Here is an 18,012-nt window from a genome sequence, read left to right on the forward strand (position 1 = left end):
GAGGAGAGGAGAGGAGAGGACAGTTGGTTCAGAAGAGGAGGCTATACCTGTGTAAGCTTTCCCAGATGAAAAAAATATACATATATATATGTACACACACTCAGGATGCAGGTAGCATTCTCCCCAGTGGAAGCTTTCTTGCTCAACCTGCTGTTGACAGCAGTTGCAGTTTAGCAAGCTTGCTTAGGATCTTGTTTCTCCTTTTCAATCCAGATCTCAACTATTTGGCAGTAAGGAGGTAAGAAACCATCTAAACTGCCATGCCAAATTCAAGGTATGCGCTATTGCCTGCTCTCCCTTTTTTCTTAGATCTTGTCATATCCTTAGAAGCAGTCAGGTTGGGAAAGCAAAATTTTTATTGGTAAATCCATTCTAGCTGTTTGCAGTCACATTCTTGTTCATTAGGTGGCTGGACATTATTTCCAGGATGATTTGCTCTCTAACTTTCCTAGGAAAGAGGAAAGGCCTGTATTGCCTCACATTTTATCCTTTATAAAGATGGGTTAATGTGGTATTTGCCTCTAGTTTTGCTTTTGGGGTTTTTTTTGGTGTTTGTTTTTCTTCTTACATTTAAATAGTAGCAGAAGAGAGTGGGCCAAATACCCTGGCCTGGGGCTATTCACTTTTCAGAAAGGGCACCACACAAAAATGAAGTAACTAGTCAAAAACCGAGTTCTAGAACAAGCGGTACAAAAAGCCTGTGAACAATTGGAGACTGTTAAGAAAGGTGCTATAGCTAAAACAGATGAAATATGTGATACAATTTAAATGAAAAAAAAGCCAGAACCAACCCCCACCCCAAAATAGTGATAAAACATAACCTGTAAAGACTCAGTGGGAAAGATGTTGTTGGACCTTGCCCAGAAAAGATCAGCATTTAAAATGTAAGCTTGTATTGGTAAGAACATGTAGGCCAATGGCAGGACGAATGCAAGTGGAAAGTTGAGAAGGCTAAAAAGGCTCTTGAAGAGTGGTTTCCAAAAATGCTTGAGCTGCAGTAGGAAAATTTTGTTTAAATAAAGTGAAAAAGAAGCCAGTTAGAAAATTTTAGGTTTGCGTAATAGTCACAATGTAAAAGGACACAGTGGGTTTTCAGGGCCATAAAAGAATAGCTCAGTGAATCGTTGCCTCGGTCTTCCCTGCTGACGGTGCTAAGAAGATGCCAAAACCCCATGTATTCTTTGTAGCAGATCGATCAAAGGTGATTGATCTGTTTGAAGTAATTATGAGGTCAAGTAGATAAGTTATTTTTTAATATCTTGATGCTAACTAATATCTTCAGACCCTAATGAGTGTGAAGAAACCAAAGTATGAAATTACAGAACTGTTACCTAAAATAGTAAGTGGCCACTGTGCTAGTTGACTGGCAGGATGCCACTGTAACTTCTGTCTACAAAATAGGCACAAGACAAAGCAGCAGACTGGTGGACCTGAGTGTTTCATACTCAGAAACATGGCAGTCTGTCTTTAGGAAAAAGAGGTGAAAAAACACCCAACAAACCCAAAGTGGAGAGAGAGGAGGCTCACTGCCACAGATCAACCCAGTGGTTTTGGGGAAGCACCAGTGTGTAAATTCCCTGTAAAAGGGAAATGCTGCTTCATTAACCTGGTGCAATTGCAACTGATGTGAATAAAATCTGATGTGTATTTTCCAACTGCTTTTGACAAGATTTCACATGAAAAGTTATAAAGAGCTTCTATTCCTGCAGGATTGGAGGAAAAGTCCTTTTCGCAGCAGGGAAGCAGTTGAAGTAGAGGAAACAAAGGATAGTGCTTACATGCCACTTTCAGGATGGAAAATTGGAATCAGGCTGCAGAAACTGTTAGGCTTGTGCTCTCTCCTGAGTAGCATCTGCTTTTACCTATTCTGGAGACAGAGCACTGGTGATGGATGGACCCAGCGCTGGTCTAACCCAGTTGGGCATTTCTAGCATTTATGCAAGCCAGTCATTGACTTTTACGGGTTGGATTTTGTATTACACATGATCATTTCGTGTCTAGGCTTACCTGAAATATTTCCAGTTTAGGTAGGTCATATCTTTAGTTGGAGAGTGTTTCACAGACAAATTAATTTATGTGAAAGTGTTTCAAATATTCAGACTATAAACTTAGCCCTTCACTTATTTAATATAATTTACTTACTTCTGTGTGTCTTTCATTACCTGAAAAAAATCTTTATGTAAAAGTTATCTCTTTTAAAAAATCATGTGCAATTATGTTTAGAAGATAGATGTTCAAGCAGGAAGGATTCTAAAATATCCTTAATTCCCTCTCTTGTGTTCACGTAACATTGAATACAGTCTTCAGTTATGTAAATGGAGAACGTTGTTTCAAGGAAGTGATTTGTCATTCAGTGCAAAAAGTGAACATGCTATGAGGAGTTAGGACACTGTGGGGCCACTATACTGTGTTTTATAGAAATTTATGACTGAGGCATGGAGAATGAAACAGGTGAAATGAAAGCAAACCTGTGAAGGCAGCTGAATGATCCTGAAAACAGCTAGAATCTTGGATGTCATACAAAGCAAGTTACTTTAACTTCTCATGTTTCTCATTTGCTTTGTACTTCATGTGAGACTGCAGGATGTAATTGCAATATTTAGAGTTACAGCTGAGTCAGACACCCCTTAAACATATACTGTTTAAAATACTCTGTATTCTGAAAGAACTTTTTTTTTTAAATCCTTTCATTAAGTCAGCACATATTTTAGGTCAAATTTCCCTGTTCCTTATCTCAGAGAGATTTTGTAAAGCATAAATTTCATATAAAACAGTTAGATGCTGCTGTTCAGAGTAGATCAGAAAAGGCTGTGAGATAATCAGCAATTTAACCTTCAGGAAAGAGCTAGCATTATGTGTATTTGTATTAGGATATGAGGTTATATTTTAAGTATAATCTGCAAATTAAATGACTGCCATATATTCTATGTACTGTAGGATCCTGGGCTAAAATAGGTGGAGACCTTATTGCTGAAATAGTTTACAACTATATAATTTATTTTTTTTTCAGAAAACACAAGTACAGATGAACCATTTAAATTAATGTCTTTCATTCTAGCATTTCCCAGTTTATTTTCGAAACTTTAGCATTAGTATCCTGACAACTTTTTTGATATGTAATTTTAATACAATGAAAAACAGTAATTCAGGTATTTTGCTGTACAGACCTTTGCTGGTTGTTACTAAGAATAAACTATTGTAGTAATATACTACTAGATCAGGGATGGGAAAAGGGGGGGAGAGATTTTGTGACGAAGTTTCTCAAATAGTCGGTGGAAAAAGAGGAATGGTGAGGTATATCTGCACAAGGTTGGCTGGTGGTTTCCTGTGATGCTTATTCCCCTCCTGACAAGATTCCACCTCCTAATGGTCTCCTTTACATCTCAGACATTTTCTTGCCTAAAAAGGACTGGCTGAAACTTCTTAGTGTATGTTACAACTGTCATTATACCTGAATTTTGTAAATTGCAACTTATAAATTTTAGTCAGCTGTTGTACAAATGGCTGTTTATGTTTGAGGTATGCTAGGTGTCATCAAATGAGGAGTTATTTCTGGGTGGTGACAGCTTTTTCCCCAGTAATATATTTATACCATTTTGGTTTAAATAAGTGGTTTTAGTGGCATCTGTATGATCGTTCTGTGGTTCTTAATTTTTTATTTCCTCTTTCATAGGCTGAATCTTGAAGAAGAGTTGGATCAGATGAAAGTATGTCAATCTGTGGGTACGTTCACAATACAGGAGTTTAACTGTTTACAAAATAAAAGGAAAAGTATAGTATTTCATATGTATGTATGTATGTAGTCTGCTATAAATATAATTTTTAAGGTTATTTTCTCTCCAGAGTTTAATTTATTTTTCCTTCAATGTGTATTTTTTAAGCATTATGCCATACACATTGTTATTGCAAAGAGTTTACATAGAGTCAAAAGATCATGGAATTATTTGAGTTGGAAGGGATCTCAAAGATGATCTAGCTGCAACCCCTCTTCCATGGGCAGACACCTCCCAGTATACTCAAAGTCCTATCCAACCTGGCCTTGGAACACTCCCAGGGAGGGGTTATCCACAGCTTCCCTGGGCAACCTGTTCCAGTGTCTCATCAACCTCATAGTGAAGAATTTCTTCTTAATGTCTAACTAAAATCTACCCTCTTCTGGTTTAAAGCCATTAAAGTTCTCCACATGCCTATCAATGAAAATGTTTGTATATAGATATACACTAAAATATATTTGGAACTTATGTACATATACTATATATAAAATTAGTTAATTATTTTTATGTTTAGTATGTGAAAAATCTAAAACATGTATATAAGTTTGTGAAACTTTCTCCAGGGTCTAAATAGTTTTTGCAGAATTGAAATACAGTGATGCAGAAATTGCATGTGCGTTCAGACTTCTTTTTCAATACTAAACACATCAAGCATGTAATTTTGAATGGAAATCAAAATAATGGAGCTCTTGTAAGAACTGGTCATGAATAAATTCTCTTAAATCTTTGCAGTCTTTACAGTATTTGATGGTTCTGTGAAGATGGGTCTTTGTGATTTGGATAGATAATATATTACCGTTGTTTCTCTGTCACTCCTCTGGTTCTTTGTAGTATTTGCTGTTCCTGAATGGCCTGGTACAAGTATTCGAGAGCGCATAGTTACAGTTCAGCTGGGTTTCATACCTGTGGTGAATTCTTTATGCACAGTATTGTGCAAGGAAGGGAGTAGGAAACTTGGAGAAGTATTCTGCATGTTCTTAGCAATAAATGCACAACATTCTTTATCTCAGTTCTCTGCTGTTGGCTCTTTCCTTTTTTTGTGATAATGTTGGCCACTTGAATGAATAAATAAAGTTTTTTTCCCTTTATTTTAAATTTTATTACCTATAAAGCTGAGTGGAAATATTCAGATGCTGAGTTAGTGTTTTGTTTTGGTTCATGTGTTCTTACGTTTTACTTTCACAGGCCCAGAGCTGAAGGGAGCTAGTGAAAGTTTCAAATACTGACTTTAAAGATTACTTTTTTTGCTTTTGCCAGTATTGTCAACGTTTACACAGAGAGAAGTGGAAAGGCAACCAGCAGGGAGAAGGAGATGAGGACCTGCTGAGCAATAACCATGTGTTTCCAAAAAACAGTCAGATCCTTGAAACTGCCAGTTCTTGACATGTTCAGTGCTTTAACGATTAGTCTTTTATTCCTTCCTTTTTTAAAATTATTGTTTCAGATTAAAACATATCCTCTTTTGAAATTGTGTGGCTGGATACACACTTTTTGTTTGGTTATTGGTATGATGATTAATTTTTTTTTTATCTTGGGACTAAGAGAAAGGTACTAATGAAGTACATTAGGCAAATTTTATTTTCCTTTTCCAACATTTTTTATAGATATCATTTAGATTAATAGGCAATTTTTGTAAGGTACAAAATCAAGTCCAAAGATATATATTGAACAGCACTTTTTGTTAGCACATAAGACTGAGATTACTCCAGCTATTTCCAAACTTATACTAAAGTATAAAGAAATAGCTGCAAACCTAGTCATAAAAAGTAATTTCCTTGTTATTCCTCTTGCAAATTCTAGGTATTGCAGTGAGGTGGACACTTTTATAAATCAATTGACATTTTCTAGAAGACTACACCATAATGATAGAAGCTGGATGTCCATCTTTGAGCATAAATGAGTGTATGTGAGCAGTTCTAGCTCATGCACTAAGAAAATGCATACACCCTCTGTCCTAAAATGGGAATTAAATTCCTTCATTTTCCCAAATCAAAGTACAACCTCAGGTGAATTATCTGTAATTTGCTGAGAGTCCAGACTTGATATAGTTTAAGTATGTTTCATTCACTTTTAGTAAGTATGCTTATTTTACTAAAGGAAACCTGATTTGAATTTACTCGGCTTATTAATGATGTTGGAATTCACTTTCACCTTAACAGGTACCTGATTCCATCAGGCATTCTAATACCAAGGGATAAATTCAGAAAAAAGTGGTTGAGCTTCCCTGTATTAAAAAAGATAGCCACTATCCTCTTGCTTGAGTAGGTATCAAGTGTGTTTGTTGCTCTTCTGTATTGTTTTTCAAACCCTGCTGGTCAAAGTTGAAGGAGGTTGAGGAAAAGGAAATTCTGCTCCTGCCATTCCCAATTTCTTTCTATTCTGACTCAGTTTTCCAAGGTGCTTCTTCCGTCATTGCCAGTTATTTTCCACCAGTTATTAAATCCAAATTCAATATTAATGCCATTCCTGTCATTATTTGTGTGTGAATGTTAAGAATGTGTTGGCAGGTACTCATGCCTTTTCCTCCAAATGCAGGAAAGTGGATCTATCTGAAACTATTCAGAAATACAGCAAGTGCCTTGTTACAAGAATGTAAATTGTTGGCTGTTTATTCAAGCAGGCAGTTTGAAGGCTTCTTTTGTTATGAGACTTCTGAATTACTGTGTCCCCAGCTCATGTGTGACAATGGCATTCCTTTCTGGTCTTCACAATGTTTTTTCTCACCAGCTATTTCAGACCTAGCACATCTTTGGGAGCACTACTTTCAATAACAGTGGCTTTCTACACCGTGGCTTCTCCTGTCTGTTAGGGGGATTTCTTCACCTGGTGCATACTAGAGGCAAAAATCTCATTTTTTGATGGTTCATGTAGGAACGCTCTGAGTGACTAATACACAGCTCTGATCTTTTTGAAACTGGTAGCTTTTTCTCTGTTTCAGAAGGCTTTCTGCAAATGCTATCAGTGAGCTGTAGTATCATAGTTCAAGTACCATTATGGCAGCAGTGTTGAACTAACTTATTATCAGGTTTGGTGACTATTAATTAGGAATTAAGTGTTACATTCTAAAGCTGGCAGTTAACTGTGTTTTCTCAGTGGGACATAAGTATACTTCTGTAACACCACAGTAATTTGATGACTGAAGATAGTGGGGTTTATGACTTGTGGGTCTATTCCTTGAGGGACAGTTTGGAAGTTTTTAAGTAGAGTATGATGGGTAGAGTGTACGTCTTGCGGTATTGGTTGGTATGATGAATCTTTCTGCTATCATAGAGAGTCAGACATTTATAGGCAACGCTGTTTCATTGCCTCCCTAACCAGTTCCTGTGAACAATTACATAGCAATTAGAAGGGAGGATGGGAGAAGGGGGCTGAATAGGCCATTTATTTTCTGCTCAATAGAAAGTGTTATGCATCAATGACCCTTGGCTTTTCTTTAATTTTATTTTTTTTGCGTGTGACATATGTTATAATACTGAACATGTGTCTTTTCTGTCTATCTTGCAGTAGTATTATTTATTCTCAGCATATAGTATGTTTATTTATAGATAGAGTTTTAAATTGGATTTTAATACATCCACATAATAAATGTAACACCTTGTGTGCTTTGATCAGTTTCTTTGACTATGAGAAATAATTTTTCTTTTCAGGGGAGTATAGTAAATACTGATATAAAAGCTACAGCAGACATTCAAATGAGTGAATATTTAGAAAAAGATGAAAAGCGTGTTCATATTATCTTTGTGTGTTACTTAAACAATGTTGTAAATGTATGCAGTATCACTGTGCTGGGGGACTGTAGTCTGAAATAACATGGGAACTAACATATTAATATCAAGGTAAAGGTACATATTCCCCAGACACATAGTTTTACCTTTTTCAGCTTTTATTATCTTTAGAATAGTGTTCCATTTATTTCATGAATACAGAAGTATTAATTGGCCATGACATGTTCCAAAGACAAAAGAAAGGTCTAATTCACTCTAACAAACTTGTTAGTCACTGTTTACATCAAGAGGATTGTGAATCTACAGAGAGTAACACTGTTTTCTTCTACACTTGCTTTGTTTATAAATCAAAAGTTTTTAAGTGACCTGCAATGTCTGCTTGTAGTTTGAAATGATACTTCTAAAGCAGACCTCCACCATATAGCACAGATAATACATAATCCCTTAAGATTAAGTCTTCAAATTAATTTCTGGGGAAGGAGGGCAAGAAAATAAATGTTAATATTGTGGTGTTTCAACAGTGTTGGAGATTTTTGTTCTTTAATGTAATATTTCATGTTCTAAGAAAAAAATCATTCTGAAATGTGTAATTGTTCATTTGTGTCAGCAGTGGGCAATCTGTGAATGTTAAGCTTTAGGTTCAGATCTAAACACAATATATTTTACTTCTGATTTTCCATATGTATTAGTACTTCAAAACTTTTTCTTAGCATTCTTCTCTATGAATAGATCTAATTTTTACTTATTTGTTTTGGTGAGATTTTTACTAGCTAAAGTGCAGAGCTGTTTCTGAGAGTGGTGCTTAGTCACGTTCACTCTCATTAGTTGCATCAATTTTTAATTGTTACGAATTCACAGTATTACAATGGAAAAATGTGTCTGATGTATCTGGTGAAGTACATGATCTTTCACTTAACAAAAAAAAAGCGGGTTAAAGTTTTCATCTGTCCTAACTCTGTTACTGTTTGCTTTGTTCATCAATCACTCTGATCCTCCTAGCAGGAGACAAGACCTAGAGAACAAAACTGGTAGTGACTGTGTAGATAAAAAGGCAATGAATTCTGCTTTTAAGGCATAGAGGGAATAGTCTATAAAAGAATAAAAATCGGAATGAAAGTACAGTGTCTTTAACCTGCAGATCTATTGTACCTTTGAAACGCTTGTACTCTGAAAAAAAACATACTGTGATGCTACAAAGATTCATAATTATGTGACAGAACACTTTGAAAGAGGTCACTCTTTAGAAACTGACCAAGGACTTGTCAAGAAAATACACCACATTATAAATAATTGCAGTAGTAAAGAATGCATTTCCTTAAATTGTCTAGGTATTGTTTTAGTGAGGTACTAGGTGTCGCAATATATTTATAAATATTTATTTATTTTGTGATAGAGATGTATTATTTATTTTCGGACAGAGCCACCTTTTAAACTTAGTGAAGATGATGGGCTCAAGAACAGTACTCCAAAGAAGAATATGAAAGAGATTTCCCATCAGAGATTACGGAAGGTACGATACTAACCCCAGAAAACAGATTTAAATTTTAGTGTACAATTAGTATATATATAAGTCAGTACTCATGAACTTAGGCCATTATTTCCCTTTTCTAATTTAAAATTCAGGATTTTCAAAATTGTGTGAGAAATGAATTTTAGTGAAGTAGCTATGAATGTCTCATGAGATAAACATGGTTCATGTTAGAAAAAATGAAAAGGATGTTTGGAGGTAGCATGCTAAAAAATAATTAATTATCTGGAGGTAACATATGCTTAGTGTTTTACCACTTTTAAGTTCAGAAACCTTTACTTTGCTGAGTATTTAACTTTACATGATGTCAGGTGTTAATCTCCATAGAGCTCTTGCTACAGAATAAAATTGATGCATAATAGTGATAAATCCACATTTTATTGTATTTGAACTATAGCACAACATTGCATATGCAAATATTTTTTATATATGTGAGATTATCACTCTTTTCACGAGATAGTACTGTATGCATTTAGTGTTCCTTGGCTTATCAAGTATGAGGAGTATTTAATATTTACTGCTCAACATTCTACATGTCTTAGCTCATACAATAACAAGATGTTCTTAACTAGTTGCTATTTGTATTGATATTGGTAATATACACAAGTAGTTTAGTATGTTAACAGGTGTTCACTTAAGAGAGCTCACTTGTATTTTACCATATGTTTTGTTTGCTGCAAAGACAAGACATCCTTCAAACAGTATCATGCCTTTTTGTCATTTTGCAAAACAATATTTGTTTAATTACTTCTGAATCTTTAAAAGCATGCTTAAATTAAATAAACACAAATCCATACTTTTAAATGTCAGTTTGGGTATGTCATTTTTTTATCTGTGAATTAACTTGCAAGAAGTATGGTAATTTACAGCAGATGATGTGATTGCATATACTTGTAACACTTGCCATATGGTCAGGCAATGAAGGCTGTCATCTCGTTATTACTGAATGACAAACATCATGTTAAAATAATAACACACAGAATAGGAAGTGCTCACATTCATTTATCTTAAGGTAGAGTGAGTAATTGAAATAATATAGATGCTACCATCTGAAATGTCATACAGTTTATGCTAGTTTATCATCTCTATTTCAGAACTATAATTTCATTTGCCAGGTACTACGTAATTTTTATCCCTATGGATGTACAGAGTTATGATGGTACCTTAGGGATAGCTGTAGAAGCTATTCATTGTTTCTCTCCTTCTGGCTGTCATACATTACTTTTAAGTCCAGTGAGTGCAATAGGCTGCTTTGAAGAACTAAGAAAATAATAACACAATCTCAGTTTAGGAAGGTAATTGAAGAAAGATACAGGTCTGACTCCTTACCATTAGGGAGGAAAGTACAAGTTATTATTTAATCATAAACCTTGGTTTCAATAAAGCTTTTGGAAAAATCTGTTTTATATGTAGTTTCACCCAGTAATGGTATGTAGCCATAAGGCAAACTCTCTTCATTGTGGGAGTGCTGTGAATTTCTGTAAGGGAAGGTACCAGTAGATCGGCAGGAGTATTGAATATTTGCTGCCAAACTTACACATTGCATATCAAATTCACAAATGAATATTGGGTTTGAACAGCTCTTGCCCTAATTCACTCTGTACATTAAGTCCTCTTGTTTATCTGAATCAAATCTGTAGTACACACTCTGTAAACAATTCCATACATGTTAAAAGAATTTAAATGCATTGGCAAAATTTCCTTGCAAAAACATACAGCATTTCTTGGGGAGTATTATGGTTTCAGTATTGTCAGTGTCAAAGCAAGTTTTGGCATTTTATATTGCTACAAATTGATGGAATTAGCCACTATTTTGTAAGGTGAATAGCTGAAGCTGGCCAAGTGCATTCTACCACAGTTCCTTGAAAAAACATTCTTTTCTACCCATGTCCAGAAAAATGTAGATCACCTAGCCCTTCCCCTAGTGAAATCATGGAGATGGAGCTTATTCAAAATGAATTGAAAATATTTCTTCAAAATGACTAAGTGGTTACTGAGCACAAAACTCTGATGCTCTTTGCAAACTTCTGGGCAAATGTCACAGACTAGATGTTCATTTTAGTATTTGCTAAAATTAAAATTGTTCCTAATTTCTGGAAATTGTGGGGCTTGTTTGGAACTTTAGGCAAATATTCCAGTAAAACACTGGCAATTAGTTTATTGTTAATGGCCTTGAATATGTGTAAACCTCAAAGGACCTTACAGACAAAGCATATGCATCCTATATGGGTAGAATATGGTCCTTCAAACTATTATTAAGAAGCTTCTAAAGTGGCTTCATGGGAATAGGGTAGATTTTCCCTTTCTGTGAATAGGAAATATATTTCAGCCTTCATATTCTTTAGGTGCTGAGCTTCTGATACCTCTTGCTGCTACTTTTTTAAGGTTTTTTTGACCATTACATTAATAATTTGTGTATTTACTATACTTGACAGAACTTGTTGATTCAGATAACTAGTGCAAAATTGTGTGTATTTTAAAATAGTTTTTCTCCTGAAAATGTTGTTTTAAATTCAATTAGTATGAATAACCAAATCAGTAATGAGGTCAAGATGTATCAGGAAGGTTCATTAGCATATTTAAACTTCTGTGTCACTTTGTCTGGAATTTTAACTTCTTTTACCATCTGCCCTTGGCTCAACAGCTGTATTATTGCAGCTAAAATGTTTTCATCTGCATTACATTAGAATTATTTTTAAATTAGGGCTATAGATTGCTTTTGTCCTTGTGCTTAATGTAATATTTCTGTCATATAATAAATATGTTTGAAAGCAGGGTTTTTTCTACTGGACAGGCTGAAATATGAATGTTAAAATTGACTTTCTTAGGTACAACAACTAGAAAGAAGATTCAAAGCTATTGAAGGGGAATTAAAGAAAGAGAAAGAAGTAAATAAAGACTTACTGAAGGAGAAAAATTATTTGGAAGCATCTTTAAAAGTGAAAAAGGAAGATGCAGACACAAGAGAAAGAGAGCTGGAAATGCTGCATAAGAGGATTTGTGAAATAAAAAAAGACAAAGTGCAACTTCAGTTAGTGATTGATGAGCAGAGAAAAGAAGCTGCCTCTTTGAAGAGACAAGTGGTGGAAGCTAACTGGTTGAGAAACGAAAATGAAGATTTGCTGAGTCAAGTGCAGGAGCTGAAGTGTTTGTTGGATGAAGCCAAAGCAGTGGCAACCTCTGGGCAATGTAATTGCAAGATAACAGACACCAAGGTTAAATTAAAAACAGCCAAGAAAAAGAGCTCCTTGGGACATCATGGAGCTTTTCTCAAACAGTCCATCAAGGTTATGAGTAATGTATGTGAGAACTTCAGTAAGGACGGCTGGGAGGATGTGAGTGAAAGCAGGTACTGCTCTCATTAACTTAGCTCTGTAGAGGGGACACTGTGCATATGTAAAGCACTAGGAAATGGAGATTGAATTTCAACTACTGTTGATTTGGTATTCAAAAAAAATACTGTCAGATCCTTTGAAATATCTTGGGAGGTCTTGTTCTGAGCTTATTGACTGAAATTTGCATGCAAAATTAGCCACAACTGCATGAGTATTTGAATAGGTGCCAGGAAACCCAAAAGAAGGCAATGCTTGATTTCTTCCAGTGATTCTATTTTCATGCAGTCATGAGGCTTGAAATTGACAGTTTGGCAGGTTGATTTAATTTGCTGGCCCTTTGCATATTCACCACTGACAGCTAAGGATTCCCAGGCAAGCCTACTAAGTCAGTTTAGTTATCTTGTGACATGCCGACCCGGGAGGAGAAACATTTTTTCCCCTTAATTTAGTTAGATAAATTTTGAATGACCCATTTCAGCTTGCTAGCAGATGTCTACAAGCTGTTTAACATCCTTTAAATTAAGAACCATCCACACTAATTATTTCATGTATGTTTTATGCACAGTCATTGTACTAACGTTAATTGAATGATGGTTAAAATCAGTATTTTAAAGGTAATAGTTACTGCATAGAGTCCCTGTCATGAGTAACAAGCCTTTCAGAAAATCACACTGGCAAGTTTAGAATTTTTGTTTTTGTTTCTTTTTGTCCACACATACCTGAGGAGGCAGCAGTTAGCCACTGGGTATCACACCTTGTCTTTCAACACTTTGTCTTATGAGACAAAGTAACTTCTCAAGACTGTGCTTACCCAAGATATAAAGAAAGTCCCAAAAGAGTAAAGAAAATGGAATTGTCTCTGTAGTCTTTATGTTGGCTTAATATGTCATACGGAGCAAATCAACAGTGGTAGAGGGATCCCTTTTACTTCTCTCCATGCAAAATAGGGCACTCCTAAACACAGTCTTGAGGGAGAAAATTAATAACCACGTGATTTGTTAGGTATTATCAATAATATAAAACTTGTCTTCTGTTTAATTTAGTATTGCAGGCCTGATTTTACAAAAAACATACATGTTTTTCTGTTGTGATTAGTGAGCTTTTTATTTACTATGTTTTGCTTTTTATGAACAAAAATGAGGAAATTATCATTGCAATTTGAGCTTGAAATTAAGTAGGAAGTAATAGTATGGCTTTAGTTGTCATGGCTATTCATAAATACTACTTTTGATAATAGTTCAAGTTAGAAATTTTTGCCATAGAATAGTGAACATTTTTAAAGGTGACGTTTCAAGGTGTTATTCTCATCAAATTAGGAAAGTGTCTTAAATTTGGTCTCTCTTCTGCTTATTCAGAAGTAGTGTTCTTTATCACTGCTAGCTGTGTCTGAGTTTCTAGCTTCAAGCCTTTCATTTTCTAAGTTCTATTTTCATTTCCTTAAAAGCATTCAGGTGAGGGAAATGTGCACGTAGTTAGAAATATCTCTGTGCTACTGTAAGACCTTCAAACTGTTACACTGATTTCTGTTCTTAGCAGTCAATACGGTATACCAGTGTGTCCGGACAGGTTTTGGAAAGTATAAACGTTTCTTTATGAATTTTTTTCTTCAATTTGAGGTCTTTTCTCTGATTAAGTAACCTCTGTCTCTAAACCATTGATTTTTATGATCGTGCAACTTAATTTGAACTCAGTTGTATCTTTTAAAATGTCTTGGTTTAAGAAGTAACAAATAAAATTTAACCGGTCAAGGGATTCCTTCACAAATCCTTTGCACAAATGATGGTGAATAGCCTCTGATGGTATAGAAAATGATCTATCCAAGACTTTATGTTTTAAGATAGACTTCACTGAATATCAGAACACAAATTACAACCTGGGGCAAGAGAGTGGAACACTGGAAATGAAGAGCACATTGAATGCAAGTTTAAGGAAAACTTTGAAGTAGAATAAATGTTTCAGACCTAGTTGCTCTTCAAGGCAGGCAATTTCAGTAAAAGGACTACCAAGCTTACAGAATTTAAAAGCACTCTGAGGGGGTAGTAGGCAGAGATTTTACTAAAGGGTGATTTCTAAATTTATCTCAGTCAACACTACAAGAAAAGTTCAATTGAAACGAAATGTGATTGTGTGAAGTATTTTGCAGTTGTTTTGTTATGAGATGTGAAAAAGAAGGAAAGTAGAAATGGAGTGTATCTTTGTGAGCCATTCACAGACTATGAGTACTGTAAGCAGTTTTTCACATATAAAACTTTTGTAGACTGTAACAAAAGCAGTCCTTTAAGAAGCGGTTGAAGTCTCAGACCTCCATGCATTCTAGAGTAAGAGTCCACTTGAAAGAGTAGAATTTAAGACAATTGCAGAAATTTCTTCTAGTTCATATTTTTAAATATATGTTGAATAAGTCAACTTAGTGCTGTTTGGCTTTTATAAAAAATTATCTTCTTTTTTTTCCATGTGTTACTTTCTATGTGCTCAAGCATAGGCAGTTTAGAACTTTAAATGTCTAGCTTTGCTTTGTTTTCCTGAATGTTGTGTTCTAGTGACTCTGAAATATCAGCTTCTGAAAGTCTGGAAACCCTGATTATGAAGACAGGGCAAAACACTGATCCGGTGCAAGACAGAAGTAAACAACGGAGAAAAAAGCAAATACAAGATAGTCAAAACCCCTGCAATGTTGTTTGTTTAGAAGACAAAAAAACTCAGTACAATAAGAAGGTATATAATAGAACTTATTTTGGTCTCCTTTACAGAGTGTTGAAATTTAATACTTATCACTGCTCTTCCTCTCTTAATTCATTTTCCTTTTGTTGTAAACTGAAAAGAAATTTGCTTCCAGATTCAGTGGGTAGTTTCATTATCATTAAGAATATTTTCTGAACAATTATTCTTGAAAACTATTTGGAAGGGGTGTAAGGAGTGAAAAAGCTGATTAAAAAATGTAAAGCTTCTGTGAGTTAGACCTGCTGTCTCACAGTCCAGACAAAGAATGCTGCAAACATCCTATTAAACTCCTCAATCAGAAAAGCCATACAGAATAGTGACCTAACCCATACCAAGAAAACAGGAACATCTGCTCCTCCACTCTCTTAAAATGGTGTGCTGACTAATCAAGCATGAACATTTCTCAGGTTTGTGTGCACAGAGTTATTTCCATCTTGGAAAGAAGCTTTTGGCTCTAGCTCTGTCCAGGAAATTCTATCTAGAGAAAAGTGTGCAGTTACCTTCATCTTAGCCCATTTACATTCATTGTCTGAGATCTGAACCTCTTGTCTCCTTCCTAACATCTATATGCTATTTTCTCACATAAGAGGGCCAGCCGGTCTCTAAAGACTCCATATAGTCTATAACAGATTAGTCATTTTTGGACTTTTGAACAATGTCTAGTACTTTTTCTCTCCTGTGTTTGCCGAAATAAATCACTTCACTTCATGGAATTTAAAGCACAAGCAGGTATTGTTCTTTCTTAGTTCAAGAAACAGAATTATAAAACAGTGAACAACTTGCTGCTGTTAGAAATTCTGTTATATATGGTGCTATAATAAAGAGTTTGAAAACAGATTATATTTGCTTAATCTCCAAAATTTTAAATACTAACTCTGGTCCCATCAAGATCCCAAAATCTTGATTTTGTGTTTCCATCAAAAAAATCTATTTTCCTGACAGAAAAGCTGAAAAAAAAAAAAAAAGGAAATTCTTCTACATCTATTGTTATAGTATACACAGTTCGAGCAGGTGCATATGATACATGTGAAAGTCTGACAGGGTGTGCTGCTCCTGTTATCTCCTGCTGCTCCTAAGTGAGGATATGTAAGGCAGGGAATCCAGGGCTCTGATCTCTCTTGCTTGATTGTGTAGACACAGCCAGTTTTACTTCTTGTGTTTTCCTATGTTGCATTTGGTCTGTGTTCTTACCGGAAAAGACAAAACACGGATATATTCTGGTACGTGTTTGTAACAGATTAGTGGACTTGGAGCATACAGAGGAAGCACCCCAAGAGCCCTAAAAAAGTAAATATACTTCAGCAGAAGTCCATTGTTGCAGGAAAGCACCTGAAAACATAGTTTGCAAGTACAGAAGAGAGCATTACAAAAACGTTTAGTATTGGCAACTGGGAAATCTAATTCTAACAGAAAACTTAAATTCCTCCTGGGGATTTAAAGGCACTCCAGCTGGGTCCTGGTATTCTCGTGCAAAGGGAGGCCTTGGAGGTGAAATAACTGAGGACACAAGGACTTTCAGTTTTGCCCCGTGTGGTATACATATACCCTGTGCAGTATCAAGAGAATTACTGGCACTCTATATAATTCGAGTGGGGATCTCTCTCTTATCACCACAGGCATGGATTGTTTGCTCACCACCAGCTGAGAGCTCAGTTCTCTGTAAAATACAATCACCATTTCATGCTAGTATCAGATTACATTTCTTAAGTGTTTGTGGGATTCTCTGATCATACTGATACAAACTTATTATTGGTTTCCATTGCTGCCTTTGAGACATAAAATAATTAAGAGACTGCCGTTTTGTTTTCTTTTGTTTTCTTTTGTTTATTGGTATGTTGTGTTGGTTTTTTTTCCAGGATGTGCAATTTCCCTGTCCTTCAGATTGTGTAATGGTTGTACAAATCTAGAATTCATGGCTAAGCTATCCTACAATGTCAATATTTTTTTCTGTGCAGTTAATAGATAATCCATTGCTCTTTATACTCTTCTAAATTTGATGAACAGCTATTTTCATTACAAATCTTTTTTAAAAAATCTTGCATGAAATTATAAACTAAAAAATTTTAAAATTGGGTAAATGTTGCAGAATTCCAGAGCAAATGTTTCAAAATACGCTGAGCAATTTAAGAGCCAGGGAAAGGGTACTTTGATTTTAGAACAAGCCACATTCTGACCATTTTCTCTTTACACATTACAAGCATTCTTCTTCAGCCTCTGCTTCCATCATGAGTGTTTGATAGATTCTGGAAATAGCTGATTTTTCAAATCAGATGTATGAAAGACATGCAGCTGACTTTTGTTAAACTCTGTAAAAACACAGAGATTGTGTTTGCATGTCCATAGATATTCATGTCTCTTCCAGTTACAGCAGAGTCTAATCTGATCTTCCTCCTTTTGAATTAATAAGGCCTCTATTTTATTATTTTTTTTTACCTAGATCTCTTGAAAAAATTGATATTTTAAGCTTCCAAGTAATGCACACCATCTTTTTTCCCAAGAAAATTAATATCTTATTTTTAAAAGTTTAGCCATTAAATTTTTCCCTTGCATTCTTAGGAAAGGGTTACGATTTGAACTATAACAATTCTTTATTTCTTCTACATTTGACAGGAAAAGCAGAAATCTGTACTCTTTGCTGGCTGATATTCTAAGACTGATTTTCAAATTTAAATTAATTAGAAATTTGTGTATTATTTGAAGTAATTTTTGTTGTTTCAATTCAAACTGGAAAACTTCCACGTATTGCGCTTGGTGTGCCCTAATGAAGAGTGGCTAGCTTTGTGCTTCTGTTTTTTATTTAGGGCCATTCACAGAATAAAGACCTGGATAAGTTACATTCAAAGAGGAAGAAGATCTGCTGTCTCATAAAATCTTACCCATCTTTTCTAAGCCAAGGTATGAATATTATCTTTTTTTAGCATCTTCATAAG

The 18,012-nt window shown here is 35.1% G+C and overlaps 1 protein-coding gene across 1 annotated transcript in view; it reads left to right on the top strand.

Annotated features, from left to right (window-relative positions):
• Positions 1–18,012, top strand: part of CNTLN (centlein, centrosomal protein) — a gene marked incomplete at its 3' end in the record, with an annotated part of 67,487 nt that overhangs the window by 47,789 nt on the left and 1,686 nt on the right. The window contains exons 7-11 of the mRNA XM_009997044.1: positions 3,674–3,723; positions 8,917–9,008; positions 11,855–12,375; positions 14,902–15,076; positions 17,884–17,977. Coding sequence (XP_009995346.1) covers positions 3,674–3,723; positions 8,917–9,008; positions 11,855–12,375; positions 14,902–15,076; positions 17,884–17,977 — 932 coding nt within the window. The remainder of the gene's footprint in view (positions 1–3,673; positions 3,724–8,916; positions 9,009–11,854; positions 12,376–14,901; positions 15,077–17,883; positions 17,978–18,012) is intronic.

This window comes from Chaetura pelagica, unplaced genomic scaffold (genome assembly GCF_000747805.2).
Source record: "Chaetura pelagica isolate M959 unplaced genomic scaffold, ChaPel_1.0 scaffold1124, whole genome shotgun sequence".
NCBI lineage: Eukaryota > Metazoa > Chordata > Aves > Apodiformes > Apodidae > Chaetura > Chaetura pelagica.